This window comes from Phocoena phocoena, chromosome 17 (assembly GCF_963924675.1).
Source record: "Phocoena phocoena chromosome 17, mPhoPho1.1, whole genome shotgun sequence".
In the NCBI taxonomy this organism is placed as follows: domain Eukaryota; kingdom Metazoa; phylum Chordata; class Mammalia; order Artiodactyla; family Phocoenidae; genus Phocoena; species Phocoena phocoena.
The window spans coordinates 60,353,502-60,380,252 of record NC_089235.1 but is presented as its reverse complement, the minus strand read 5'-3'; the positions used below and the strand labels follow the sequence as shown (position 1 = coordinate 60,380,252).

Genomic DNA, 26,751 nt, shown 5'->3' with positions numbered 1-26,751 from the left:
GGGGCAGTTTAGACTTGATATGGGATCATGATCCAGTGTGTTCAGATGCAGGGTTTGATTCCAAGGATCCAGCCAACTCTTTCTTCCCTGTGAAAAGCAGATGTAACCATATCCACCTCCTGGGGTGGCTGTGAGGCTTAAATGAGATAATGTGTGCGAAAGAGTCAGTACCTCCCCTGGGGCCTCCCGCCCCAGCCAGAGCCCACACACTCTTCCTCCCTCCCTTCCCGATGTTGAAATGGATTTTAAATGGGCATAAAAAGAAGATGGCCTTAAGTGGAAAGCCAGGAAGTGTGAAACGGTGGACAGCTTGGGATCGGCAGGGTCATTCAGAGGGGCACCACAAAGAAATCATTTCCTAATCCTTGGCCTGACCGGGTGCCGCAGAGGTTCGAGCAGCCGGCAGTGCTCAGGGCAGAGTGGCCTGTGTTAGGCATCTCGCCTTCTCCAGATAGTGAGGGCCTTCCCGCTGGGAGCTACTGAGTCCCTGAGGCTGCAGTCACTCTGGTCACCAGCGCCACACACTAGGATAATCCATCTGCGTTTCCCTGACTCCGGAACATAGCGTAGCTCATTCGTGGGCACAGACACTGTATGAGCAGATGGCGTGAAGAAACTGAGGCTCAGTGAATCCCGTGAATTCACAAAGACCACTGGGGCCTGTACTCTTCTGTGTAGACAACAAATAGAGATAGAATGGTGGCCAGTGGACCCATTTTCCAGCTAAAAGTTTGGCTCCCACTCATGGTTTTCTCAGTTCAAATCTGTGCCTTGGGCCAATTTCATTTTATTACATGCTATGGATTTTGGGGTTTTCTCAAAAATAATTGAACTTTTAAGCATCAAATCTGTGATAGTCCAAGAAAGGGCCTAAGGCAACATAGATATTAAATAACAGAGCACCATCTTGGACTGAACTCCTGGTGTGACAGGGGGTGGAGTTTTGAGTAGGGGAGAAAGAGTCCTTTTAAATGGTAGCCTTTTGTTGCCAATGCTTGAAAGTAGGTGAAAGGTTTAGGACTTCACCGTGTAAGAAACATAACTTTCAGACACTCCATTTGTGTGAGCTGCCCGAGGAGATGGTATCATGTACAGAGCAAAGGCCCTTTAGAATCAGAAAGCCTGGAGCTGGAGCCCCGGTGGCTCCACAGCTGTGACCTACGTTGGCAAGGTTATCGGGCTGTGCAAACTTCATATCTGCCTGTGAAGTTGGCTTATATCAAGTCCTTAGCGTTCCTTTGGTGACCTGTCACTCTTCTGCTTGAGCCCTTCAGGGACTCACGACCACCTGCACAGGGTCACATCTGAGGTCCAGGAGATCCTCCCAGGGGGACCCTGCCTGTACCAGCAGCCTCATCTCTCCTCCCCGTCTGGCACACCCCAGACTCTGGGCAGTGTGTCTCACCTTGGTGTCTCTGTTCCTGCTCTGCTACCTCTACCCCCAGAGACGCCTGTCACCTCCTCTCAGCTCTTTGCCGGACTGATTCTTGCTCTTCCTTTAATATTAGCTCAGAATCTCCCGTCCTCCAAGAGGCATCCCTGCGTCTCACGTTCCCCACCGAAGCCAAGCTGTGCCTGTTTTTTTCTCTTCTCTACATAACTCCCAGCCCTTGCCTCCATCCTCCCATTTCCCTCAACGAATGACAATCATTTGATAACACATCTGCCTTCTCCCTGGACCATCAGTTCCTTGAACAGTATTTGACACATGGTACTAGGCATTACTAGGCATTAGGCGTTCAACTAATGTTTGTTGAATGCATGAAAGAAAGCACAGAGGAGGTGCCAAGGAAGCTATTTTATTTCCCTTATCCCAGAGCACTTTGTGCAGCTACAACAGTCAGAAGTTGTTTTTGCGTTCTTTGTTTTTTTTTTTTTTTTCAGGGATGTGATTCTAACCTGGGGGTAAGCAAAGAAGATTAAGTACTTATGAGGATGGAGGCTGAGAGGGAGCATATCAGCTGTAGATGTTCACTTTATAAATCAGTACGTGAGACAAACCGTAGCAGCATCAGGGGGACACTAGAATTGTGTGGCTACAGGGAGGAGGGCCTGGCTCACGTCTTCTCTATCCTCTTTGATTAGCAGAAAGCAGGCTCACGTGGAACTGAGCCTACCAGGGAATTGTGGGAAGCACAGCTGGACCCGTGGGCACACTGCATCAGCATCATCCGTGGCTATGGAGCGTTTGATAATAAGGCAAAATCCTTTCAATTAGAAACTGCTGTTGTGATTCACAGCTCCTGTTTTCATTTTATTTTCAAGGGTCTGCTCTACACGGCTCCCTGGCTCTGTCTTGGGGAATCCGTTCCTCTTCTGTTTGTTTGTTACATTTTTGAAATGTTTGTATTCCTCTTGAACTGCTGTAGTTTATACAGAAATTTACGATCACACAGTGCCTTGCAGTTTCTGCTGTATGCACGCGATCTCATTTAATCTTCACATCTTTGAGGCCCAGAGAAGCTAGAGAATCTGCACAGGGGCACACAGAAAGTGGTAGATCCAGAAGCCAAGTTCTTCATCCCAGGTTTTCCTACGTAAACCGGCTGTATTTTCCGTTATATTCGGTCACCTCCCTTCCAATCATAGCTACCATTTATGGATTGCTTATAATGTGCCCAGACTTAGTTAAAATGTATCATTTCATCCTCACAGTAGAAGTATTATCCCCATTTTGCCAACCAAGAAACTAAGATCTAGACAAATTAAAAACTTTCCCAAGGGCTTCCCTGGTGGCGCAGTGGTTGAGAGTCCGCCTGCCGATGCAGGGGACGCGGGTTCGTGCCCTGGTCCGGGAAGATCCCACATGCCGCGGGGTGGCTGGGCCCGTGAGCCATGGCCGCTGAGCCTGCGCATCCGGAGCCTGTGCTCCGCAGCGGGAGAGGCCACAGCGGTGAGAGGCCCACGTACCGCAAAAAAAAAAAACTTTCCCAAGAACATTCAACTTATGAATAGCCAAGGTGAAATTGGAACCCAGGTTTGGCTGGGTCTAAAGCTGCTTAATAACTGAGCTTTTAATCATTAAGCTCTTAACCACCGTGCCAGTGGTTCTCAAAATTTAGGGCGCATCTTAATTGTCTGGAGGGCTTGTTAAAACAGAATCCTGGGCCCTTCCCGCAGGGTTTCTGATTCAGCAGGCCTGGGTGAGGCCGAGAATGTACATTTCTACCAGTTTCCCAGATGATGCTACTAGTTGGAAGAGTGTACTTTGAGGACCCCAGCGCTAATGCCACATCGCCCTCCACCCATATGCTGGTTGCACTGAATTGCTCCCAGCCCAAAAAAAAAAAAAAAGTTTCCTATGAAGGGGAAGGGCTTCAATTATGTATTATTGTATGGCCTATTTTAAATGGGGTGTATCCCATACATTATTCACTGCAACTTTAAAGTTGTTGTAGTGGATTATTTCGGCCGTAGAACGGGTTTGGTTTCTAGGTTAAATACAGGGTCATGTTATTTTTATTGCATTTTTCATTGAAGTAGTTTATGGAAACTGTTCTGTCTTCTGTGTCATCACCTATACAGCAGGGGACTTAATGGCCATCTGAAAAGGGTACCAAAACTGTTATTAATAAAGCTGAAAGTTCTCTGAGATTAGTTGCCTCCCTCATCTACTTACCTTCTTGCTTAGGATCTCATATGTTCGTTATTTCTTGTTTTTAAGAAGTTTATGATTTTGATGTGATCTATATTTCTAAGCTTAAGTCATAGGGAAGAATTGGTCTCTAAAAAGACTGTCCCCGTCACTTGACCTGTCGTCTCCGCATCTTGTTCCCCAGTCCCTATCCACTGGTTACCACCAACCTGTTCTCCATCTCTGTAATTATGTCATTTCATGAACACTATATAAATGGACTAATTCAGAATATGTCCTTTTGGGATTGGCTTTTTCACTTAGGATAATTTTCTTGAGGTGGTTGTGTGTATCAATAGTTCATTTCCTTTTATTGCTAAGAAGTATTCTAAGCTGTACATGTACCACAGTTGGTTGAATGATTCACCCACTGAAGGATATTTGGATGGTTTCCAGTTTGGGGCTATTAAGGATAAAGCTGCTGTGAACATTCGTGGACAAGTTTCTGCGTGAAAACAAGTTTTCATTTCTCTGGGATAAATGCCCAAGAGTGCAATTGCTGGCTGCTAAGCCCATTTTTAGTTCTAAAAGAAATTGCCAAACCATTTTCCAACGTGGCCGCCCCAGTTTACCATCCCACCAGCAGTACACAAGTGTTCCAGTGTCTCTGCAGCCACATCAGCACCTGTTGTCATGTGTCCTCTTGATTATAGCCGTCCTACTTGCTGTAAAGTGATATTTCGTTGTTTTGATTTGCATTTCCCTAAAGACTAATGGTTAAGTATCTTTTCATGTGCTTATTGGCACTTCGTATATTTTCTTCGGAACAATGTCTATTCACATCCTTTGCCTGTTTTTATAAATTTATTTATTTATTTATTTTGACTGCGTTGGGTCTTTGCTGCCGTGTGCAGGCTTTTCTCTAGTTGCAGTGAGCGGGGGCTACTTTTCGTTGTGGTGCACGGGCTTCTCATTGTGGTGGCTTCTCTTGTTGTGGAGCATGGGCTCTAGGCACGTGGGCTCAGTAGTTGTGGCTCGCAGGCTCTAGAGCTCAGGTTCAGTAGTTGTGGCGCACGGGCTTAGTTGTTCTGTGGCATGTGGGATCTTCCTGGACCAGGGCTCGAACCCGTGTTCCCTGCATTGGCAGGTGGATTCTTAACCACTGTGCCACCAGGGAAGCTCCCGTTTGCCTGTTTTTAAATTGGATTATTTGTCTTTTGATTGTTGGGTTGTAAGAGTTCTTTACCTTTTCTGGATAAAAGTCCCTCGTCAGATTTATGATTTGCAAATATTTTCTCTCTTCTATAGGTTGTATTTTCACCTTCTCGATGGGAGCTGGGGGTAGAGGGAGACCGGTCTTCTCAGCTGTACTCGCCTACGTTACAACTTCTATTAGACAGAGCTGATGGGGGTTGGTGATGAAGCAGATCTCGGCTCAGATGCTCCAGACGTTCTCAGTTCTTGCTGAGATTTGGTAGATTTTCTTGAACGAATGTTTTTCCATTTGTCATCATGACCTTAGGACAATTTCCAGAAACTTTCAATGATGCTCTTATAATTTGTACCAGTTAAATTGTTGTTTTGCTGGGAAGAGTGTCCTCAGAATTCGTTAGTGTGTCATTCTGGAAGGCCAGGCTTCCACAGTGTACTTAATACAAATGCCCTCAGGTAATGTTACACCTGAAGTCCTCATCAGTCTTTTCTAGTTATCCGATGAGTCTTTGGTAGATCTAGCAGCTGAAGAAGCATCTTCTCTACACAACATCTGCAAGACTAGAACAGTGCCTGGAACACAGTATTTCTTAAAAGAATGATTGAATAAATGAACAAGTTTAAGCACCTAGAAGGAGGTAGACGTGGGGCATGGGAGAACATCAGAGAGCTGAGTGGGAGGGTACCAAATACATACGTGGCTCAATTAGAGAGATTGTCCTCTTTGCAGGCATCATTACTTCTTCAATTGTAGTACACAGTAATTCATAGGTTCACTGTCACTAAAGCCCAAGAATGAGGCTGGTTCATGGGTTGAGCATGATTAGAAATCCAAAAATCATTGTTTCAGGTTATGAGTGATTATGTTTCTGTATGTCTTTGTGTGTCAATATAAATACACACATTACATATTGTGTACACGAGCAGATTTCTGTAGACACATATACACGCATAAATACAGTGGTTATGGAAACTTTTGGAGCAGTGGGATACTCTCAAAGGGACATTCTTCTTTCTTACCTAAACATGATAACATAAAGAATAATGGAATGTTCAAAACCATCTTTAGTCATCTTGCCCAACTGACTCATTTTGCAGATGAGGAAACTGAGGCCCAGAGAGCCCATCGGTTTGTTCTTAATCTCACAGCTTACCTAGTGGGTTCCTGATTCCAGCAAGAATGATTGTCCCTCATCTTCTGTTACCTATTACGTGAATGAACACAAGTTTCAATCATGAAGCTTTATTCACTACATCAGCAAATCTTCCTATACAACCACTTAAAAATCAATAGCTTGAATAGCTGTCATTTGAATTTTTCCTACAAGTTTTCTGCCTTTCCTCTCGCCCACTCCTTCCCTAAAGTAAATTTTGCAACTGGCAACTTTGAAACTTGCTACAATCCAGCACATTAATAGGGTTTTACATTTTAGCAGCCTAATGATAAGGAGGTAGGGCCTTCTGTTCTAGCCCCTCAGGGGTTTCGATTCTGGGCATTTATTAAACTTTGCTGTAGCCTCAAGTATATTTGACCTTTTTATATTAAAAAAAGTTTCAGTTTGAACTTTATACATATATATTGTGTGTATGTACATATTTCACTCTTCTCCACTGATGAGGTAGATATTCAGACATTATCAACAGTTGAACTTGAAGATACTTGTCAATTATTTCCCTATGTTTGGTAAGGAAGAGAAGCCATTACTATCATAATTTATTATTATTTTCATATAGCTAGGTTTGAGCCCTCTTAAAAATCTTTTCTACTTTGAGGTCTATTTTGCAGTTTAATTAATGTAGCAAGGATTTTCTTTTTTTTCTTTTTCTTTTTTTTTTTTAAATTTTACTCTCAATGGAGATAATCCATTCACGGTGACCTTTCCTTGTGCAAATTAATTGTACACGCTTGTTTAAGTAAACGGTCCTTTGCATGGCATCTCTTCTTAATGATGGGTTTATAATCGAAAATTGGCTTATTCCCATATGCCTAGTTTGTGTGAGAATATAAAAATAGATGTGGACTTGAAAAATATAAATGTATATATATCAGTATCCCCAAAAGAGGAGGGAAGAATCCAATGCCTTCAGGCTATGATTAAATTAGACTATTAGAGTCAGAAAGTGCTGGTGACATATGCTACTGTCAAAGTCACCTGTCTCCCGAGCCTGGGAGGCTCTTGAAAAAGGAGAGTGTTTTCATCCTGGCTCTGAGAAACTGGGCCTTCACAGGACCTGAGCCATCTCCAGTTTCCCAAGTTTTCTTAAGTTCCAAATGAAATTTCAACTGTGTGTTTAGGAATGTATTTGTGGAAATCATTTTTATTTTTATTTATTTATTTATTTTTAAAAGATTTCTAGTTTAATTAATTAATTAATTTGGCCATGCTCTGCGGCCTGCGAGATCTTAGTTCCCTGACCAGGGATTGAACTCGTGTACCCTACGTTGGGAGTGCAGAGTCTTAAGCACTGGACTGCCAGGGAAGTCCCTGGAAATCATTTTTAAAGTGCTAGCCCTGAATAAAATGATATGCTTGTTACCTTTCCTGCACTTCACCGGTATAAAGAGACAGGTGACATTCATATTACATTTTGCATTTTTTCAAGTGTAGAAACAGTGTGATACAACTAAATGGTGTTTGAGGAAGAAATCATCTCTTCTGCTGCCCAGGTTCCCACAGGCCCCACCGTTTTTTTTTTTTTTTTCCTGTTATTCCTCTTTCCCCATTTCTTGGGCTGGCTCCTTCTCTCTCACCTCCATGCCAACCATTCTTATACAGGAGTGTTTGTCTAGGGTAACAAAATGTTCTTGGTTAAAAGTAGAAACTCCAGCTTGAAGGAGAAACTAAATGTTTTGTGCTTAGAATGGAGGTTTCCTGAGTAGGTTTTAGTAGCATGGGTTTGTGGGGTAGGAAACAAGAACAGCCTTCATTTTATTGAATGACATGGCATTAAAAAAGAACAACTAGCGGTGAGTACTTTTTAAGCTTATGGGGGCAACCTATTTTCATCCAAGACAAAAATCTGATTTGGGAAGCAAAGGCTGGGCAAGCCAAAATTTTGCTGGGACCATCAGACTTGTCTTTTATGTACTGTTTGCAAAAGGCCCTAATTGCTTTGTCCAGTGTGATGGTTCACATTTCTTCTTCATGCAACAACCCTGCCCACCTCCTTCCCTGGAAAAGTGAGGCTTGCCTGTATATCGCCCGAGTTGCTCTGGGTAATTTCTGGTAGGTGTGCACCCACCCCAGGTGTGTTGATTCACCCCTCCCCCGACCCTCTCCCCTGCCCCATTCCTAACACGTCTTTATTTGCTGATGGCTCTTCCTCTTTTTCTAGGTATGATTATCGGGAAATGCTGCACAATGCCACTTTCTGTCTGGTTCCTCGTGGTCGCAGGCTTGGGTCTTTCAGGTTCCTGGAGGCTCTGCAGGTAAGAGACCCTGATCCTCCCCAGAATAGGGCTGAGGACTCAACGTCAGACTGGGGCGGAGTTTAACCGTAGCACTTCTCCTGGGGTCTAAGCCGAACGTGTGGTTTGCCTTAAACACCTGAAATCTGTTTTCCCAAGAAAATCTGCAACATTTTTATGAGTTGGGGGGGGGGCGGGCGGAGGGAGGATTTACTCCCTGCCTTTGGACATGAGGAGATCTGATGGGACTCTCAAGGGAGGGTGGGTTCTTCAGAGACGTGTTTACAAACAGAGGGCAGATCTGCTTGCCCACCAGGCAGCCGACCTGGGCTCCACGGAGACTCAGCCCTCCTCCTGGAAGCCAGTCTCAAGAGCAATGAAAATGGCTGATGGGTGGTATTTCCCAAAAGCAAAATCGTCGGTTCTGTCCCCATCTCAGTCGTCACTCAGTTCCTCTAAATGCTGAGTGTGATACCCTGCAAGGTAGAGGCACACACTCAGCCCAGCTCCTCCCAGGCTCTGAAGTTCAGAGGTCCTGGAGCTGCTGGGTCTCTGCTATTAATCTTCACTTTGCAGAAATGCCTTCACCTGCTGAGACAGTTCTCCACACTTCCCACCTGGAAGTTGCAACCAGCCTTGCTTGTTGGCTAGAAAGCACGCCCTCCACCTCTCTCAGCTCCTGGACCCCTTGCTACCGTGTCCTTTCTTCCTCTGTGCTCTGCCCCGGCTGAATCTGTGCTTTTGTCGCAGTGCTTCTTAATTGCTGTCATTCTGTCGTGTCCTCTGACAGGAGAGCTTCCTTCTCTTGAAAGTCTTTTCTGGCATGTTCTATGAACCATACCATTCCTGACATTCCCCTAGCCTCTTGGGATGTTGCATGGAGCCAATTGTTCTCTGCTTTGGATTCTGAGTTATTTGCAACCAGGATTTTGTCATTAGCGTGGTGTTTCTTGGCTCTTAGGTCCCTGTGTGGGTAGTAAATTGGTACGACAGTGGTTGGGATCCCTCCACACTGAAGGGAACAAAGTTCAGAGGTTTACATGGCTAGGGAAAGGTGAGCACCCTGTAACAGTTTAGTCCACAAAACGCTTTATCAGGAATGCCGAACTGTTCTTTGTTGCTCAGGACATTGGGGTGAACCACTTTGCAAGTGGGCTATGGCAGTTACACTGACAAGGCTGTTCATGTTCAAGGTGGGTTTTACGCTAGGATTTTATTGGTGAATGATTTTGTTACGTCAGTAAACCTTCTTCAGCGGAAGCCAGTTGCCTGCATAGAGGTAAGGTCAGCCAAACCATGTACAAGAATAGAAATGGGGTTTTCACATTCTAGGGCAAGACTTGCAAATAGCAAAATCTCAGCTGGATACAGACAAACTTCAGGTGACTTGATAATTCATAAAAGCCCACTTTTCTTCTGACCTCAGCAGTCCAGGATTCATGCCAGTAATTGAATTTGTACCCATTTCACCTCTGATTGGAAGGGTTCCTGCTGCCATATTCCTCACACTCACGAAGTCGCCTTCTTTGCACAGGCCGCCTGTGTCCCTGTGATGCTCAGCAATGGATGGGAGTTGCCGTTCTCTGAAGTGATTAATTGGAACCAAGCTGCCGTCATAGGTGATGAGAGATTGTTATTACAGGTAAGGAAGGGGTGGTGGTGGCCTTCAACAGATCAGTGGATTATTGTTGCCCCCGTCCAGACTTTCAAAGAAGATGAATCCAAAAGATCAGCTCTGTAAAAGAAATTTTCTCAGGAGAAAATTGCCTGTGTTATGGTGAATATGAAGTCATTTAACATGACATCGTTCACTTCCCAACACACAATCTGCTCAGGTCCAGGGAATATATTCAGAGAAGGAGAAGTTGCAGGTAGACCACACTGAACTTTGATACTGAGAAGAGGTGTGTATCTACCCCCCTCAATATTCAGAATGTTTAGAAATTATACCAGAGAATTTTTGTACCATCCTGTTGCCACTTTGTACTCCTTTCCCAATTCCGTGTCTGCCTTCAGATTAATTTTCAGAAAGAGAGAGGTCTCTAGGGCTGATTCTTAGAATTAGTGTTATCATTGCTCAAATGATCTAGTCTGGGTACGTGAGTGAGTGTTATCTTTAAGATGTATATTTAAAAGAGCAGCCTCAAATGAAAATGTATGTTTTTTTAAAATGTATTTTTGGCCATTTAGATTTTTTTCCATTTAATTTTATTGTTGTAAGAACATGTAATATGAAATCTACTCGTTTAACAAATTTTGACGTGTACTCATTATGGTTGAGTGTAGGTACAATGTGCTACAGCAGGTCTCTAAAGCTTATTCAGCTTGCTTAACTGAAGCTTTATGCCCACTTACTAGTAATTCCTCACTTCCCATCCCCCAACCCCTGGTCACCACCCATTCTACTCTTTAATTCTATGAATTTGATTATTTTAGATATCTCTTATAAGTGGACTCATGAATTATTTGTCTTTCTGTGACTGGTTTATTTCACTTAGTGTAATGTCCTCAAGGTTCATCCATGTTGTCTTCTATTGCAGAATTAAGACTTACTAATTATTAAAATGTCCGTATTACCCAACGTGATCCACAGATTCAAGGCAATTTCTGCCAAAATCCTAATGGCATTTGTTTTTTACAGAAATAGAAAAACAGCTCTAAAATCCATATGGAGCCAGAAGAGACCCCAAATAGCCAAATCAATCTTGAGGAAAAAGAACAAAACCAAGGAATTATAGTCCCTAATTTCAAAATATATTATAAAGCTCCAGTCATCAAAACAGTATGGTGCTGGCATAAAGACAGATATATAGACTAATGGACCAGAATACAGAGCTAAGAAATAAATCCACACATATACATCAACCAATCTTCCACAAGGATGCCTAATAAAAGTTTAAACTTCTCAAGAGCTGCCTGGGAAGGGGGATATGATACTCACAGAAGAATCCTGGGGCAGGAATACTTAGTCACTGAGGATTTCTAAAGACCCTTTGCGCAATAATGTTTTAGCTTCAACATAAATTGCCATACTCCTTTCTCTAAAATGATGGAATATTTTAATGCTTTTATTTCATGGCATTGTACTTTATCTTGAACTACCACAAATATTTGTAAAATGATATTTTTTAATGTCCTTTTTTTGATATTCAGGAAATTCAGTTTCTAACTGTATCATTAATTCTACTTCTGTGCTGCTGGCCAGTCTGCTAACTGGCTGGTGAAATAACTCAGTACTCTCCCTAAAGTAACGGTGGAATATCTGTAACCAAGAGGGCCATGAATTAGGCAAGCCAAGCTGAATGCAGCTCCTAAAACATGCCTTGTGTCTGCTACTCAGATCTGTGATTTCCAAGGCCCCTGGGACCTCAGAAGCAAGAGGAGGACACGTGATCTAGTATAGTTCTCCCCACACAGAGATGGTGTGTGCCTAAAACATTCACTCATGACAGGCCAAACAAAAGTGATAGATGTGGTTCTTTTCCACGTTGCCTTTTTCCTTCCTCTTATGATTTTTTTTTTTTTTGCGGTACGCGGGCCTCTCACTGTTGTAGCCTCTCCCATTGCGGAGCACAGGCTCCAGACGTGCAGGCTCAGTGGCCATGGCTCACAGGCCTAGCCGCTCCGCGGCATGTGGGATCTTCCTGGACTGGAGCACGAACCCGTGTCCCCTGCATCGGCAGGCGGACTCTCAACCACTGTGCCACCAGGGAAGCCCTCTCTTATGATTTTTAATAAATAATGCATGCTCATTAAAGGAAATTTAGGAAAGAAAGGGAATAAAAAATACCAGCCATAATTTCTCCATTTATGTACCAGTGCTCCAGTGAATTTGATGTGACCAAGTTGGGAGTTTGTCTTTGAGAACGGAGCATGTTCCAGGATACTGAATTGTGGTTGTCTGGGCTCTACCATTTCAGCAGAGTTGACTCCCCAGAAGCATTTCACCTTCTGAGGCAACATTTTGGCTTGATGCTGGGGATTTCGTTTTTCATTCTGCACCTACTCAAACTTGCTGGCCTTTTCCTCTCTCATATGCAGTCTGTCTTTGCACAGCTGCCTCCATATTGAATGATGACTGCACTGTCATTGACAATGGTTTTAAAAAACTGGCACCCAGCCCAAATGTCTGCCCTGGGAAATGTTTTTATTATGTTACCATTTTTCATTTCCTGTTTTAGAACAGCTCAGGTGTTTTTATTTGCATATATTCTTGTTGTCATGTCACCAAGAGAGCTTACTGTTGCTTTCCTATATCTATCTTGGTAGATTCCATTAGTCCCGTTACCACGCATGACCTTTTATTAAGACTTCACTGAGTTCTGCAACTTTGAACAATCCGGCCAAATTGGAATTAATTTATCACTTTCCCATACCTGTCTCTCGGGACAAGCAGATTAAGAACCAGTAGCCAAATGCCATTAAAATTTGGAACTCTGTCTTTTTAATCATTGGAATTATCTTCCAGAGCACTTTGAAGAATGCTGTCAGACACTTGTATCATATGCACAAATGGGTAGGATATATTTCACTTGACGTAGTAACATCAAGATGTGGCTAATAGAAGAGAGGGGCTGTATTGGTAGGCTCATCTGTGTATCCCTTTCTGCCTTCATAACCACAGCCTACTCAGTTTTCTGGAGAGCACATAGTGCTGATAGCTTTTGACACTTTTCTAATGGACTGGCTCCTCATGCTCATAATGAAACAGTCTACCTGTATGACTCTTAGAAAATCCCACTGACATTCAGAAGAGGGCATGATTATGAAAATTGAGGAGGGTAATTTTTTTCTAGTCTTTCTCGGGCAATCTGAGTAATTTTCTCAGTAAATAAAAATAAATGTTCTTTGGCTTATGAAGCATCCATGATCTGAATGGTTTCTCTACCTTCTTCAAGGATATTTTATTTCCACTTGACCTTGAGCTCTGGTTTCAGGCTAATGTTTCTCCTTTACCTGTTGCCTCCATATGCTGCTTCAGTGTTGGGAATCCACATACACACTTTGGGGCTGCAGATTTAGTATTTGCTTCTGGACATTGCCAAAGCAAGTGAACTTGTCCTTATGTAGATACTGTGAAGCAGTTCTATGGCTTCCCGTAAGTGTGGTCTTGAATCAAACGGTATGCTCCAGGGCTTCCCTGGTGGAGCAGTGGTTAAGAGTCCGCCTGCCGATGCAGGGGACGCGGGTTCGTGCCCCGGTCCAAGAAGATCCCACATGCCGCGGAGCGGCTGGGCCCGTGAGCCATGGCCGCTGAGCCTGCGCGTCCGGAGCCTGTGCTCCGCAACAGGAGAGGCCACAACAGTGAGAGGCCTGTGTACCGCAAAAAAAAAAGAAAAAAAAAAAATATGCTACTTCCTTCGCCTCCACTGGAAATTCAGATGTAGTCTTAGTCACGATGCCATGGGTAACTTTCTTACTAAAGCAGCTAGCGGAGCATTCCTGCTTCAGTCCAGGCTCCCATGCCTGTCTGATTAATTACACATTAGGGAGGCAAGCATGCAGAAAGAGGTGAGCACAAAAGGACAGTTGCTAATCACAAGGAATCTCCCCTAAGTATAGACTCCATAAATAAAATAGCCTTTGGGCTATAGGTGAAGATAGGGAGCAAACCAAGGAGACTCACCAGACACCCAGGAAGTACATTTCAGAGCTCCAGACCCAAGCAAGTTCACATGCAGACATTAAGGAATTGGTCTGTCTTGGAATATCATCACCCTTAAGTCAATAATAATAGTAGTGGTAATAATTGCTTTGTTAATAAAGCTTCCCATGTGCTAGGCATTGTGCGAAGCACTTATGTGATCTTCATAACCACCTCAGGATGTTAGTACTATATCCCCATTTTATAAGTGAAGAAATGAAATCTTGGAGAGATCATGTGACTTGTCCAGGGAAGCAGGGCTGGGAAATGGCAGAGCCAAGACTCCCACTGTGGTCTAACTCCCATGTTCCTGTGCTTAACCACTGAGTTATACTGCCAGTGAAAATAATGATAGCCCTTTGGTGGCTTCAGATGGCCACGTTCAATTCCACTTCTATTTATTGAATAACTACAACAGGCATACCTCGCTTATCTTAGGCTTCGTAGATGCTTTTTTTTTTATATATATAACAGATTGAAGGTTTGTGTCAACCCTGTGTTGTCAGATGATGGTTAGTGGGGTTTTTTTAGTAATAAGTATTTTTAATTAAGGTAGTTACCTTGTGCTTTTAGACATTATGCTATTGCACACTTAATAGACTGTAGTGTAACATAACTTTTATATGCACTGGGAAACCACACAAGTTTTGTGTGACTCGCTTTATTGCGATATTTGTTTTATTGTGTTGGTCTAGAGCTGAACACACAGTGTCTCTGAGGTGTACCTACACATAAAAGCCACTCTCCTAGCTATAAAATGTGTAGCAGGATGGACAGGGCATAGATCCCCCTTTAAAACTTGTGCAGCCTGGTAGAGAGCAGTGATGGTTAAACATGTATGACAGATTGTGTTAGTTTGGTGTAAGTGCTGCAGCCACAAAGAGAAGCCTGGGGAGCAGAAAGCTCTCAGGGAGAGGTAGGAGATACATGCACATAGAAATGACTACCCCAGCTGCATATTAAACGGAGAGACTCAGAGACATTCCCTAAAAAGCCTTTTCGTAGATCATTTGTAGTCCCTGGCGTGGTGCGCCTTAGAAGTGCTTGGCGGATGATGTCTCTCAGCCTTGCTGCAAGGCTGTAGCTCCTTCTCTGTAGTACTTGGTTGTCCATGGGCAGGATCAAGGATGTGTGGGAATCTGAGGAGAAAAAACAGCAAAGACTACTGTAGGAACACCCTAAGCAACTGATAAGCTGCTACCAAACCTTAGAAGCGAGCTCTAACTCTCGTGCGTTTAAGGTCCTTAAAGCTGATTCCCAGTAAGTGCTGCTTGTAGCCGACACCTCTGAAGGGCCTTTCAATTTAGGGGTTGGTGATTTTTAGTAGATCTGTGTGCTAGAAGCTGAAGGCTATGAAGAATAAAGCCTAACCCAAGTGGGTTATTTTGATCAAATGGCATCTTATTGTTATCCGGTTATAGTTATTATGTGTTCACTTTGTGTTACAGATTCCTTCTACAATCAGGTCTATTCATCAGGATAAAATCCTAGCACTTAGACAGCAGACACAATTCTTGTGGGAGGCTTATTTTTCTTCAGTTGAGAAGATTGTATTAACTACACTAGAGGTAAGTGAGACCACTTGGTTCTTGGTCTTGAGTAATGGTCCTTTATATGTTTCCCTCAGCCTTCTCTTTTGCTATTAGTGATGTGTAATTGGTCAAATGGGGCGAAACCGAACCTTCTGTACTTGAATGTGTCAGTTAACCCCTTTTTACCTGCTCTGCCATGCCCAAGCAAAGACCTCCATTCTTGACAAACTCCAATGAGGAAAGCTGACATAGGAGAAATTACACTCCTTGACACAGAGATGGGCTCTGTCTTACAGCATTTCAGAGACAGGTAGCTAATGACTGTCCTCCTGTCATTCACACTCAAGGGCATCCTTTGAAAGCATATTTCTGGAGCCCACTTAGGAAACAGATAGTGACCAAGTAGGGGAAAATCTTCTCCCATTCTAAAAATATGAATAGTTTACTGGGTACTGTAGTCCAATGGCATTAGGATACAGCCAAATTTATTCTCAAAACATATGCAACCCAGCTAGCATCATTGCTGCAAGGATGTGTTAAGAAGAAAATCAGGATTACACCCATCTGGTACAGAAAGTGTTAAACTTTATGAGATCAGAAACTATTCTAGACAGATGGGTGCCCATCTTCGAGTTGCCTTTTTAAGGCAGGAGGAAAAAAGGAAAGGGAAGCATGGAGATGATTAAAACCTTTGGAAGTAGAGCAGATAGTGATGGCCTGAGGCTACACCAAAGTAGCACAAAGAGCTGAGAAAAGATTTCTGGATCTGCACACTCATGAATTACAGGAAGGAGAGCAGAGGTCCTCAGGTGACGCACAGCATCAAGGTGATTCTGAGGTGTCCACCACGAGAAGTAGGGGCATTTGTGGCCTCACTTTTGAAATATTTTCTTTGGAAAAGTTATTACTGCTCCAAAAGCTTATGTAATTGGGAGTATACACTATGCTAAGTCTGAAAAATACCAAGAAAACTGAAGTCATCCTCTTTTGTGCCGTTGCTGTTGTCTTGCCATCCTGGGCCTCCTGCTTTTGCGGGGCCAGGCTCTATCCCAGTGTCCTCTTGTAAATGGGTTGTGTCGTTTTCATCCTGGAACTAAGTGAAAAGGGCTATTTAGGACCCAGGTTTCCCCATGAAAGGGGATAGGGTAGAATGCCTTCCAAGGGCTTCCTTATTACAAGCAAATTTCTCTTATTCCTCCAGAAGCACTCACCTCAATGAAAATTGATTGGGTTTTTACTTCTGTACATAGCAGCAGATTTGAATATGTAATAAATTCGAACCTTTTCTTTGATCCTGTCTTCCGTCTAAGACCCTTCCTAGGCCCTTCTTAAGGAAAGTTGAATGTCACTTGTTTTGGGTTTTGTTTGTTTGTTTGTTTGCTTTTTGGAATGAGTGCTTTTTATCAAAGAAGTGCATATTCCTTTTAGAAAATCATAGAAAATACTTATAGCACAAAAATAAAATAAGCTACCCATACAAATCACTATTGACATATATACACACACATAAACATATTCATTTTTTTCTATGCAAATGCATAAATATGTTGTCATTTTTAATTTAAAGAGGAGTCTTTCTATACTTAGTTTATAACCTGTTTTTTCTGCTTAATAATTATTCCTAGTATCTCATTAGATTTTTCTACAGTTATTTTAGTGGCTATATAATATTCCATTCATGATGTCACTTAATTCCGTTAATTAATCCCCAGTTTGAGGCTATTAAAATTGTTTCTGGTTTTCAATTATTATATACATCATTGAAGCTAATAGCCTCAGTGCCAAATTGTTGTGCAGACTCAAGATTACTTCCTTAGGATAAATTCCTTGAATTCAAAGTCCTGGCTCAAACAATAGGCCAAATGCTGAGATTTCGAATATGAACTGTCAGTTTTCCTGCAATAGAATTCAACTAATTTATATTCCCTCCAGCTTATATGAGAGAACCTATTTTAATTATATTATTTTTTTCACTTTCACCATATTGGACATTATATCCTTAAAAATGATAAGTCATTATTTTCTTAAGATCTTAGTAAGAATGAATATTTCTTGTATGTTTCTCGCTCAGGCAGCTCACAAAGAAAGAAATAGACATGGCCACAATGTTGTCCCACTTTTCTCATTAATTTTTAAGAGCTCATTAGATTTAAAAAGATTAACCTTTGATTCTTTTGTAGCAAATATTTCTCCCCAATTTGTGGTATGCTTTCTGTTTTGTTTATCATGGGGCAATCTTTTCATCTCCGGCTTTTCCATTTGCTACTGTTTAGAAAGGACTTTTTGACCCATAATTTTATTTATGTGCAACACACGTACACATTAGTATTTTCTAGTACTTTCATGGTTAATTTTTTACATTTAACTATTTAATCCAATTTACTTTTATATATGGTCTGTGTTGAAAAAGCTAAACTTTTTTTTTTTTTGACAAATTTTTCTGCAGTTGCTCCAATACATTTCCTTTTTTTTTTTTTTGCCATACCACACAGCTTATGGGATCTTAGTTCCCGGACCAGGGATTGAATCCAGGCCCTCGGCAGTGAGAGCACAGGGTCCTAACCACTGGACTGCCAGGAAATTCCCCTGATACATTTCTTAAGTTATTCTTTCCTCAGTGTTTTCACATGCCACTTTTATGCATCTTTGGCTATACATCCAGACCACATGTTTTCATTTTTTCACCCTATATTCCATCCCTTAGTGAACCTCTATTTATTTAACCAATCTGCTCTTGTTGACTGTTAATATTGTTTCTAATTATTTCTTTTTTAGAGATAGAGATACCTTTATCCAACCATGCCCTTCTACATGTATCTTAGACTATGTCTTTATTTCTTTAGATGGGGTCCTTGAAATGAGATTACTCAACCCAAGAGTCCAGGCATGACTAAGACTCATGATAGGTATTCCCAAATTACTCTTCAAAGAGGTTGAATCAATCTAGATTCTCACAGGCCATCTGGGGGACACCCTCTCTTACTGTATCCTTGTCAGCCTTCAGAATCATAATTAAAACACACACACAGCTTTGTTAATTCACCAGATGAAAGATGGTATCTCATTAATTACATTTCTTTTGAGTATGGTTTATTGCATAGCTCTGGTCTCTTGCCTATTACGTTAGCAGAACTCAATTATCTTATAATAACTGTTGGATGTGTTATAGTCACCAGCGTAGGATCTTAAGTCAAGCTGTTTTCATCTCTGTGACTGGAAAGCCGCCTTCGCCTTCTGTTTGAGCCATGCAGTTCTTTAGAGACACAGTTTTTTTGTTTTTTTGTTTTTTTTCTTAATAGATCTTTATTGGAGTATAATTGCTTCACAATACTGTGTTAGTTTCTGTTGTCCAACAAAGTGAATCAGCCATATGCATACATATATCCCCATATCCCCTCCCTCTTGAGCCTCCCTCCCACCCTCCCTATCTCACCCCTCTAGGTCATTGCAAAGCACCAAGCTGATCTCCCCGTGCTATGTGGCTGCTTCCCACTAGCTATCTATTTTACATTTGGTAGTATATATAAGTCCATGCCATTCTCTCACTTCATCCCAGCTTACCCTTCCCCCTCCCTGTGTCCTCAAGTCCATTCTCTACATCTGTGTCTTTATTCCTCTCCTGCCCCTAGATTCTTCATAACCTTTTTTTTTTTCAGATTCCATATATACGTGTTAGCATACAGTATTTGTTTTTCTCCTTCTGACTTACTTCACTCTGTATGACAGACTCTAGGTCCATCCACCTCACTACAAATAACTCAATTTCGTTTCTTTTTATGGCTGAGTAATATTCCATTGTATACATCTGCCACATCTTCTTTATCCATTCATCTGTCGACGGACACTTAGGTTGCATCCGTGTCCTGGCTATTGTAAATAGTGCTGCAGTGAACATTGTGGTACATGTCTCTCTCTATTTTTTTTTTTAATTTTTGAATTTTATTTAATTTATTTTTTTATACAACAGGTTCTTATTAGTTAACCACTGTATACATATTAGTGTATATATGTCAATCCCACTCTCACAATTTATCCCACCACACCCCTCTGCCACTTTCCCACCTTGGTGTCCATACGTTTGTTCTCTACATCTGTGTCTCTATTTCTGCCCTGCAAACTGGTTCATCTGTACCACTTTTCTAGGTTCCACATATATGCGTTAATATACGATATTTGTTTTTTTCTTTCTGACTTACTTCACTCTGTATGACAGTCTCTAGATCCATCCACGTCTCTATAAATGACCCAATTTCGTTCCTTTTTATGGCTGAGTAATATTCTATTGTATATATGTACCACATCTTCTTTATCCATTCGTCTGTCAGTGGACATTTAAGTTGCTTCCATGACCTGGCTATTGTGAATAGGGCTGCAATGAACATTGGGGTGCATGTGTCTTTTTGAATTATGGTTTTCTCTGGGTATATGCCCAGGAGTGGGATTGCTGGGTCATATGGTAATTCTATTTTTAGTTTTTTAAGGAACCTCCATACTGTTCTCCATAGTGGGTGTATCAATTTACATTCCCACCATCACTGCAGGAGGGTTCCCTTTTCTGCACACCCCCTCCAGCATTTGTTGTTTCTAGATTTTCTGATGATGCACATTCTAATTGGTGTGAGATGATACCTCATTGTAGTTTTGATTTGCATTTCTCTAATAATGAGTGATGTTGAGTAGCTTTTCATGTGCTTCTTGGCCATCTGCATGTCTTCTTTGGAGAAATGTCTATTTAGGTCTCCAGCCCATTTATGATTGGGTTGTTTGTTTTTTTTTAATATTCAGCCGCATGAGCTGCTTATATATTTTAGAGATTAATCCTTTGTCCGTTGATTCGTTTGCAAGTATTTTCTCCCATTCTGAGGGTTGTATTTTTGTCTTGTTTGTAGTTTCCTTTGCTTTGCAAAAGCTTTTAAGTTTCATTAGGTCCCATTTATTTATTTTTGTTTTTATTTTATTTACTCTAGGTGGTGGATCAAAAAAGATCTTGCTGTGATTTATGTCAAAGAGTGTTCTTCCTATATTTTCCTCTAAGAGTTTTATAGTGTCCAGTCTTACATTACGTCTCTAATCCATTTTGAGTTTATTTTTGTGTATGGTGTTAGGGAGTGTTTTAATTTCATTCTTTTACATGTAGCTGTCCAGTTTTCCCAGCAACATTTATTGAAGAGGCTGTCTTTTTTCCATTGTATATCCTTTCCTCCTTTGTCATAGATTAGTTGACCATAGGTGTGTGGGTTTATCTCTGGGCTTTCTATCCTGTTCCATTGATCTATATTTCTGTTTTTGTTCCAGTACCATATTGTCTTGATTACTGTAGCTGTGTAGTATAGTCTGAACTCAGGGAGTCTGATTCCTCCAGCTCCGTTTTTTTTCCTCAACACTGCTTTGGCTATGTGGGGTCTTTTTTGTCTCCATACAAATTTTAAGATTTTTTTGTTCTAGTTCTGTAAAAAAATTCCATTGGTAGTTTGATAGGGATTGCATTGAATCTGTAGATTGCTTTGGGTAGTATCATCATTTTCACAATGTTGATTCTTCCAATCCAAGAAAATGGTATGTCTCTCCATCTGTTTGTATCATCTTTAATTTCTTTCATCAGTGTCTTATAGTTTTCTGCATACAGGTCTTTTGTCTCCCTAGGTAGGTTTATTCCTAGGTATTTTATTCTTTTTGTTGCAATGGTAAATGGGAATGTTTCCTTAATTTCTTTTTCAGATTTTTTATCATTAGTGTATAGGAATGCAAGAGATTCCTGTGCATTAATTTTACATCCTGCAACTTTACCAAATTCATTGATTAGCTCTAGTATTTTTCTGGTGGCATCTTTAGGATTCTCTGTGTATAGTATCATGTCATCTGCAAACAGTGACAGCTTTACTTCTTCTTTTCCGATTTGGATTCCTTTTATTTCCTTTTCTTCTCTGATTGCTGTGGCTAAAACTTCCAAAACTATGTTGAATAATAGTGGCGAGAGTGGTCATCCTTGTCTTGTTCCTGATGTTAGCAGAAATGTTTTCAGTTTTTCACCATTCTGTATGATGCTTGCTGTGGGTTTGTCATATATGGCCTTTATTATGTTGAGGCAGGTTCCCTATATGCCCGTTTTCTGGAGAGTTTTTATCATAAATGGGTGGTGAATTTTGTCAGAAGCTTTCTCTGCATCTATTGAGATGATCATATGGTTTTTATACCTTAATTTATTAATGTGGTGTATCACATTGATTGATTTGTGTATATTGAAGAATCCTTGGAATAAATCCCACTTGATCATGGTGTATGATCCTTTTACTGTGTTGTTGGATTCTGTTTGCTGGTATTTTGTTCAGGATTTTTGCATCTATGTTAATCAGTGATATTGGTCTGTAATTTTCTTTTTTTGTTATATCTTTTTCTGGTTTTGGTATCAGGATGATGGTGGTTTCATAGAATGAATTTGGGAGTGTTTCTCCCTCTGCAATTTTTTGGAAGAGTTTGAGAAGGATCGGTGTTAGCTCTTCTCTAAATGTTTGATAGAATTTTCCTGTGAAACCATCTGGTCCTGGACTTTTGTTTGTTGGAAGATTTTAAATTACGGTTTCAATTTCATTACTTGTGATAGTTCTGTTTATATTTTCTGATTCTTCCTGGTTCAGTCTTGGAAAATCGTACGTTTCTAAGAATTTGTCCATTTCTTCCTGGTTGTCCATTTTATTGGCATATAATTGTTTGTAGTCTCTTATAATCCTTTGTATTTATGTGGTGTCAGTTGCAGTTTCTCCTTTTTCATATCTAACTTTATTGATTTGCATCCTCTCTCTTTTTTTCTTGGTGAGTCTGGCTAAGGGTTTATCAATATTTTTTATCTTCTCAAAGAATCAGCTTTTAGTTTTATTGATTTTTGCTATTGTTTTCTTCATTTCTATTTCATTTATTTCTGCTCTGAGCTTTATAATTTCTTTCTTTATACTGACTTTGGGTTTTCTTTGTTCTTCTTTCTCTAGTTGCTTTAAGTGTAGGATTAGATTGTTTATTTGAGATTTTTTTTGTTTCTTGAGGTGAGATTGAATTGTTATAAACTTCCCTCTTAGAACTGCTTTTGCTGCGTCCCATAGGTTTGGGTCGTCGTATTTTCATTTGTTTCTAGCTATTTTTTAATTTCTTCTTTGATTTCTTCAGTGATCTCTTGATTATTTAGTAGTGCACTGTTTAGCCTCCACGTATTTGTGTTTTTTACAGTTTTTTTTTCCTGTAATTGATTTCCAGTCTCATAGTGTTGTGATCAGAGAAGATGCTTGATATGATTTCAATTTTCTTAAATTTTCCAAGGCTTGATGTGTGACCCAAGATGTGATGTATCCTGGAGAATGTTCCGTGTGCATTTGAGAAGAAAGTGTATTCTGCCACTTTGGGGTGGAAATTCTGTAAATATCAGTTAAATCTATCTGTTCTATTATGTCACTTAAAGTATGTGTTTCCGTATTTATTTTCTGTTTGGATGATCTGTCTATTGGTGTAAGTGGGGTGTTAAAGTCCCCTACTATTACTGTTACTGTTGATTTCTCCTTTCATGGTTGTTAGCATTTGCCTTATGTATTGAGGTGCTCCTATGTTGGGTGCATAAACATTTATAATTGTTATATCTTCTTCTTGGATTGATCCCTTGATCACTGTGTGGTGTCCCTCCTTATCACTTGTAACAATCTTTATTTTAAAGTCTATTTTATCTGATACGAGAATTGCTACTCCAGCTTTCTTTTGGTTTCCATTTACATGGAATATCTTTTTCCATCCCTTCACTTTCAGTCTGTATGTGTCCCTAGGTCTGAAGTGGGTCTCTTGTAGACAGCATATATATGGGTCTTGTTTTTGTATCCATTCAGTATGTGTCTTTTGGTTAGGGCATTTAATCTATTTGCATTCAAGATTATTATCGATATGTATGTTCCTATTACCATTTTCTTAATTGTTTTGGGTTTGTTTTTGTGGGTCTTCTTCTCTTGTGTTTCCCACGTAGAGAAGTGTCTTTAGCATTTGTTGTAAAGCTGGTTTAGTGGTGCTGAATTCTCTTAGCTTTTGCTTGTCTGAAAAGCTTTTAAGTTCTCTGTCGAGTCTGAATGAGATCCTTGCTGGGTAGAGTAATCTTGGTTGTAGTTTCTTCCCCTTCATCACTTTAAGTATATCCTGCCACTCCCTTCTGGCCTGCTGAGTTTCTGCTGAAAAATCAGCTGATAACCTTATGGGGATTCCTTTGTATGTTATTTTTTGTTTTTCCCTTGCTGCTTTTAATATTTTTTCTTTAAATTTAATTTTTGTTAGTTTGATTAATATGTGTCTTGGTGTATTTTTCCTAGGGTTATCCTGTATGGGACTCTCTGTGCTTCCTGGACTTGGGTGACTATTTCCTTTCCCATGTTAGGGAAGTTTTTGACTATAATCTCTTCAAATATTTTCTCAGACCCTTTCTTTTTCTCTTCTTCTGGGGCCCCTATAATTTGAAAGTTGGTGCTTTTAGCATTGTCCCAGATGTCTCTGAGATTTTCTTCAATTCTTTTCATTCTTTTTTCTTTATTCTGTTCCTTGGCAGTTATTTCCACCATTTTATCTTCCAGCTCACTTACTTGTTCTGCCGCAGTTATTCTGTTATTGTTTCCTTCTAGTGTATTTTTCATTTCAGTTATGGTGTTGTTCATCTCTGTTTGTTTGTTCTTTAGTTCTTCTATATCTTTGTTAAACATTTCTTGTATTTTCTCAATCCATGCCTCCATTCTATTTCCGAGATCCTTATCATCTTTACTATCATTACTCTGGAGTCTTTTTCAGGTAGATTGCCTATTTCCTCTTCATTTATTTGGTCTTGTAGGTTTTTACCTTGCTCCTTCATCTGTGACATAATTTTTTGCCCTCCCTCTCTCTCTCTTTATTTTTTGAGTGGGATTGTGTTCCTGTCTTATTGGTTGTTTGGCCTGTGGATTCCAACACTGGAGTTTGTAGGCTATTGGGTAGAGCTGGGTCTTGGTGCTGAGATGAGGACCTCTGTGAGACCTCAGTCCGATGAATACTCCCTGGGGTCTGAGGTTCTCTGTTAGTCCAGTGGTTCGGACTCAGAGCTCCCACCGCAGGAGCTTCGGCCCAATCCCCTTCTTGTGAACCAAGATCCCACAAGCCATGTGGGGTGGCAAAAAAAAAAAAAAAGAGAGAGAACATAACAAAGTAAAAAATAAGATTAGACTAGGAAACTAACAGATATGTTAGAAAGAATATAAAAATAAAAATATAGGTGAATCAACAACCGGCAGGTACAGCAGTACCATAATAGTGAAAAAGAAGACGAGGGGGAAAAAAAGTCGGGGGAGGCCTTGGCTGTGCAGGGTGGGGCCTAAGCAAGGGTGAGGTTTGGGCAGTGGGCGGGGCCAATGCTCAGGACCCACAGGGCTGGAAAAGGCCCTGGGGCCTGTGGGAAGTCGCGCTTAGGCTGAAGGAACAGAAGGGACCCAGCTATGCCCCCCACCCTGGTCTCAGAGGATGGGGGACCTCACCTGGGAGCCCAGCAGGCTTCCTGGGCTTGAGTGGTTGGGGCAAATGCCCTCCTCTCCTCTCCTGCTCCTCCGGTCCCAGAGAGCCCCTCCGGCCTACCTCTCCTGATCTCCCCTGGCCTCCCTCCTATGCCCCCAGGACCAATGTGGCTGGATGGAGGGGGGAACTTGGAGGGCAGGGGACCAGCCTGGGAGCTCATCAGGCTCCCCAGGCCCGAGTGGGCAGGGCAAACGCCCTCCTATGCCCCCAAGGACCCATGCGGCCTGGAGCACAGTTGTTTTTAGAAAACTCTAACCATGTACTTCATTCAAATTTATTGCAACTGACAAAAACTCCTCATATAGTTCCAAAATTGGATTTTAACAATTTGACCTCTCAACTGAATTGCATGAGAGATACCATCCAGTTTCCCTTTTTAATCCAGAGCTTAGATTACCCCAGGATCCAATGTAAACAGAAAAGCAGAGAAAAATACCAGAAAATGCCATCCACACACCCAGATAAACAGCCAATATGTTCATAAGAACGATTTAACTATCACAAATCAAAAATTCCTACTTGAGATAATATGTCCTTCAGTTCCTGCTGGAGTGCCTATGGTCAGGGTAATGCAGCATTACCCTTGGACAACGTACATTTGAAGATCCCTTGCTTTGGGGATGCTCTACCCGGAAACTCTTTCTTCCTTACGTGCTGTATTCTGAGTCACGGGAAGGGCATTACTTGCTCTTTGGTGATTGTGAGCCTTTGAGCTGTAGGTAGTGCTGAGATGCCGTTGGAAACAGGACACCTCATCTTTCTTTCCAACGCCAGGGTCAAGTTGTTAGTACATTCAACCATGCTGCACTCTCTCCTGCTTGGGATTTGCCTAGTATTTCTGGTCTGCTTGAAACTTCCTAATTCTGCACCTTGGAATTAAGGGGCTCTTTAGTAAGAGCTAGGCTCTTTGGAGCTCATTTTTGGGTGCAAATTGAGAAGTAATGATAGAGACAATGATCAAATACTGCAAAGACAGTGTTCTTGGATTCCATTATTTGTCGGAATACTGCACAACAGTAACCTGGCACTAAGGATTGAACCTTAGGAGCTCGGTCAGGATCAGGCTGAGGAAAAGAACATGGCATGCGATGGTAATGACATACGAAAACAGCTCACAGTAGCTTGGAAACACAATTGTAAGTGCTGTTTTATGAAGGGTTCTCTGTTTCTCTCTTCACTTGTCTAACCATATGCACATTCAGACCATAGTATTATTGATGCCGTTGTGTAAGGAAAGTCTAAAATCAGTGAGAGAATAGAAATAGGAGATTTTGCTTTGGTTTGGAATGAGGTGGCATATGGTGGCACTGCGTGTATTAGGCAACATTGTATTAGTCAAAAGACAGAGTCAGGGCTTCCCTGGTGGCGCAGTGGTTGAGAGTCTGCCTGCCGATGCAGGGGACACGGGTTCATGCCCCGATCCGGGAGGATCCCACATGCCGTGGAGCGGCTGGGCCCATGAGCCATGGCCACTGAGCCTGCACGTCCGGAGCCTGTGCTCCGCAGCGGGAGAGGCCACAACAGTGAGAGGCCCGCGTACTGCAAAAAAAAAAAAAAAAAGAGACAGAGTCAAGGCCACCTAGAATGACTAGAACCTATAATCAATTGTCCATTATTTTAAAAATAGATGGCACATAAAAATGAAAAATAAGGAGCCTGTCATTCTTCCCTTTGAATTCATGTTAATAAGAAATATCATCCTTATTGAGGGTGCCATTTGGGGCTGTAAGGAAAAAACTTTTGTGTAAACTTTTTGTGCCTGTGTTTGCGTGTATGTATGTGTTGATTTTCTTTATAGTGTCCAACGTTTCAATATGGTGTCTTC

At 41.3% G+C, this 26,751-nt stretch overlaps 1 protein-coding gene across 1 annotated transcript in view; it reads left to right on the top strand.

The window, feature by feature from the left end:
* The window catches only part of EXT1 (exostosin glycosyltransferase 1), a 292,443-nt gene that overhangs the window by 240,861 nt on the left and 24,831 nt on the right, over positions 1–26,751 (top strand). Inside the window, exons 2-4 of the mRNA XM_065895096.1 lie at positions 8,123–8,216; positions 9,730–9,837; positions 15,288–15,407. Of these exons, the coding sequence (XP_065751168.1) occupies positions 8,123–8,216; positions 9,730–9,837; positions 15,288–15,407 (322 nt within the window). The remainder of the gene's footprint in view (positions 1–8,122; positions 8,217–9,729; positions 9,838–15,287; positions 15,408–26,751) is intronic.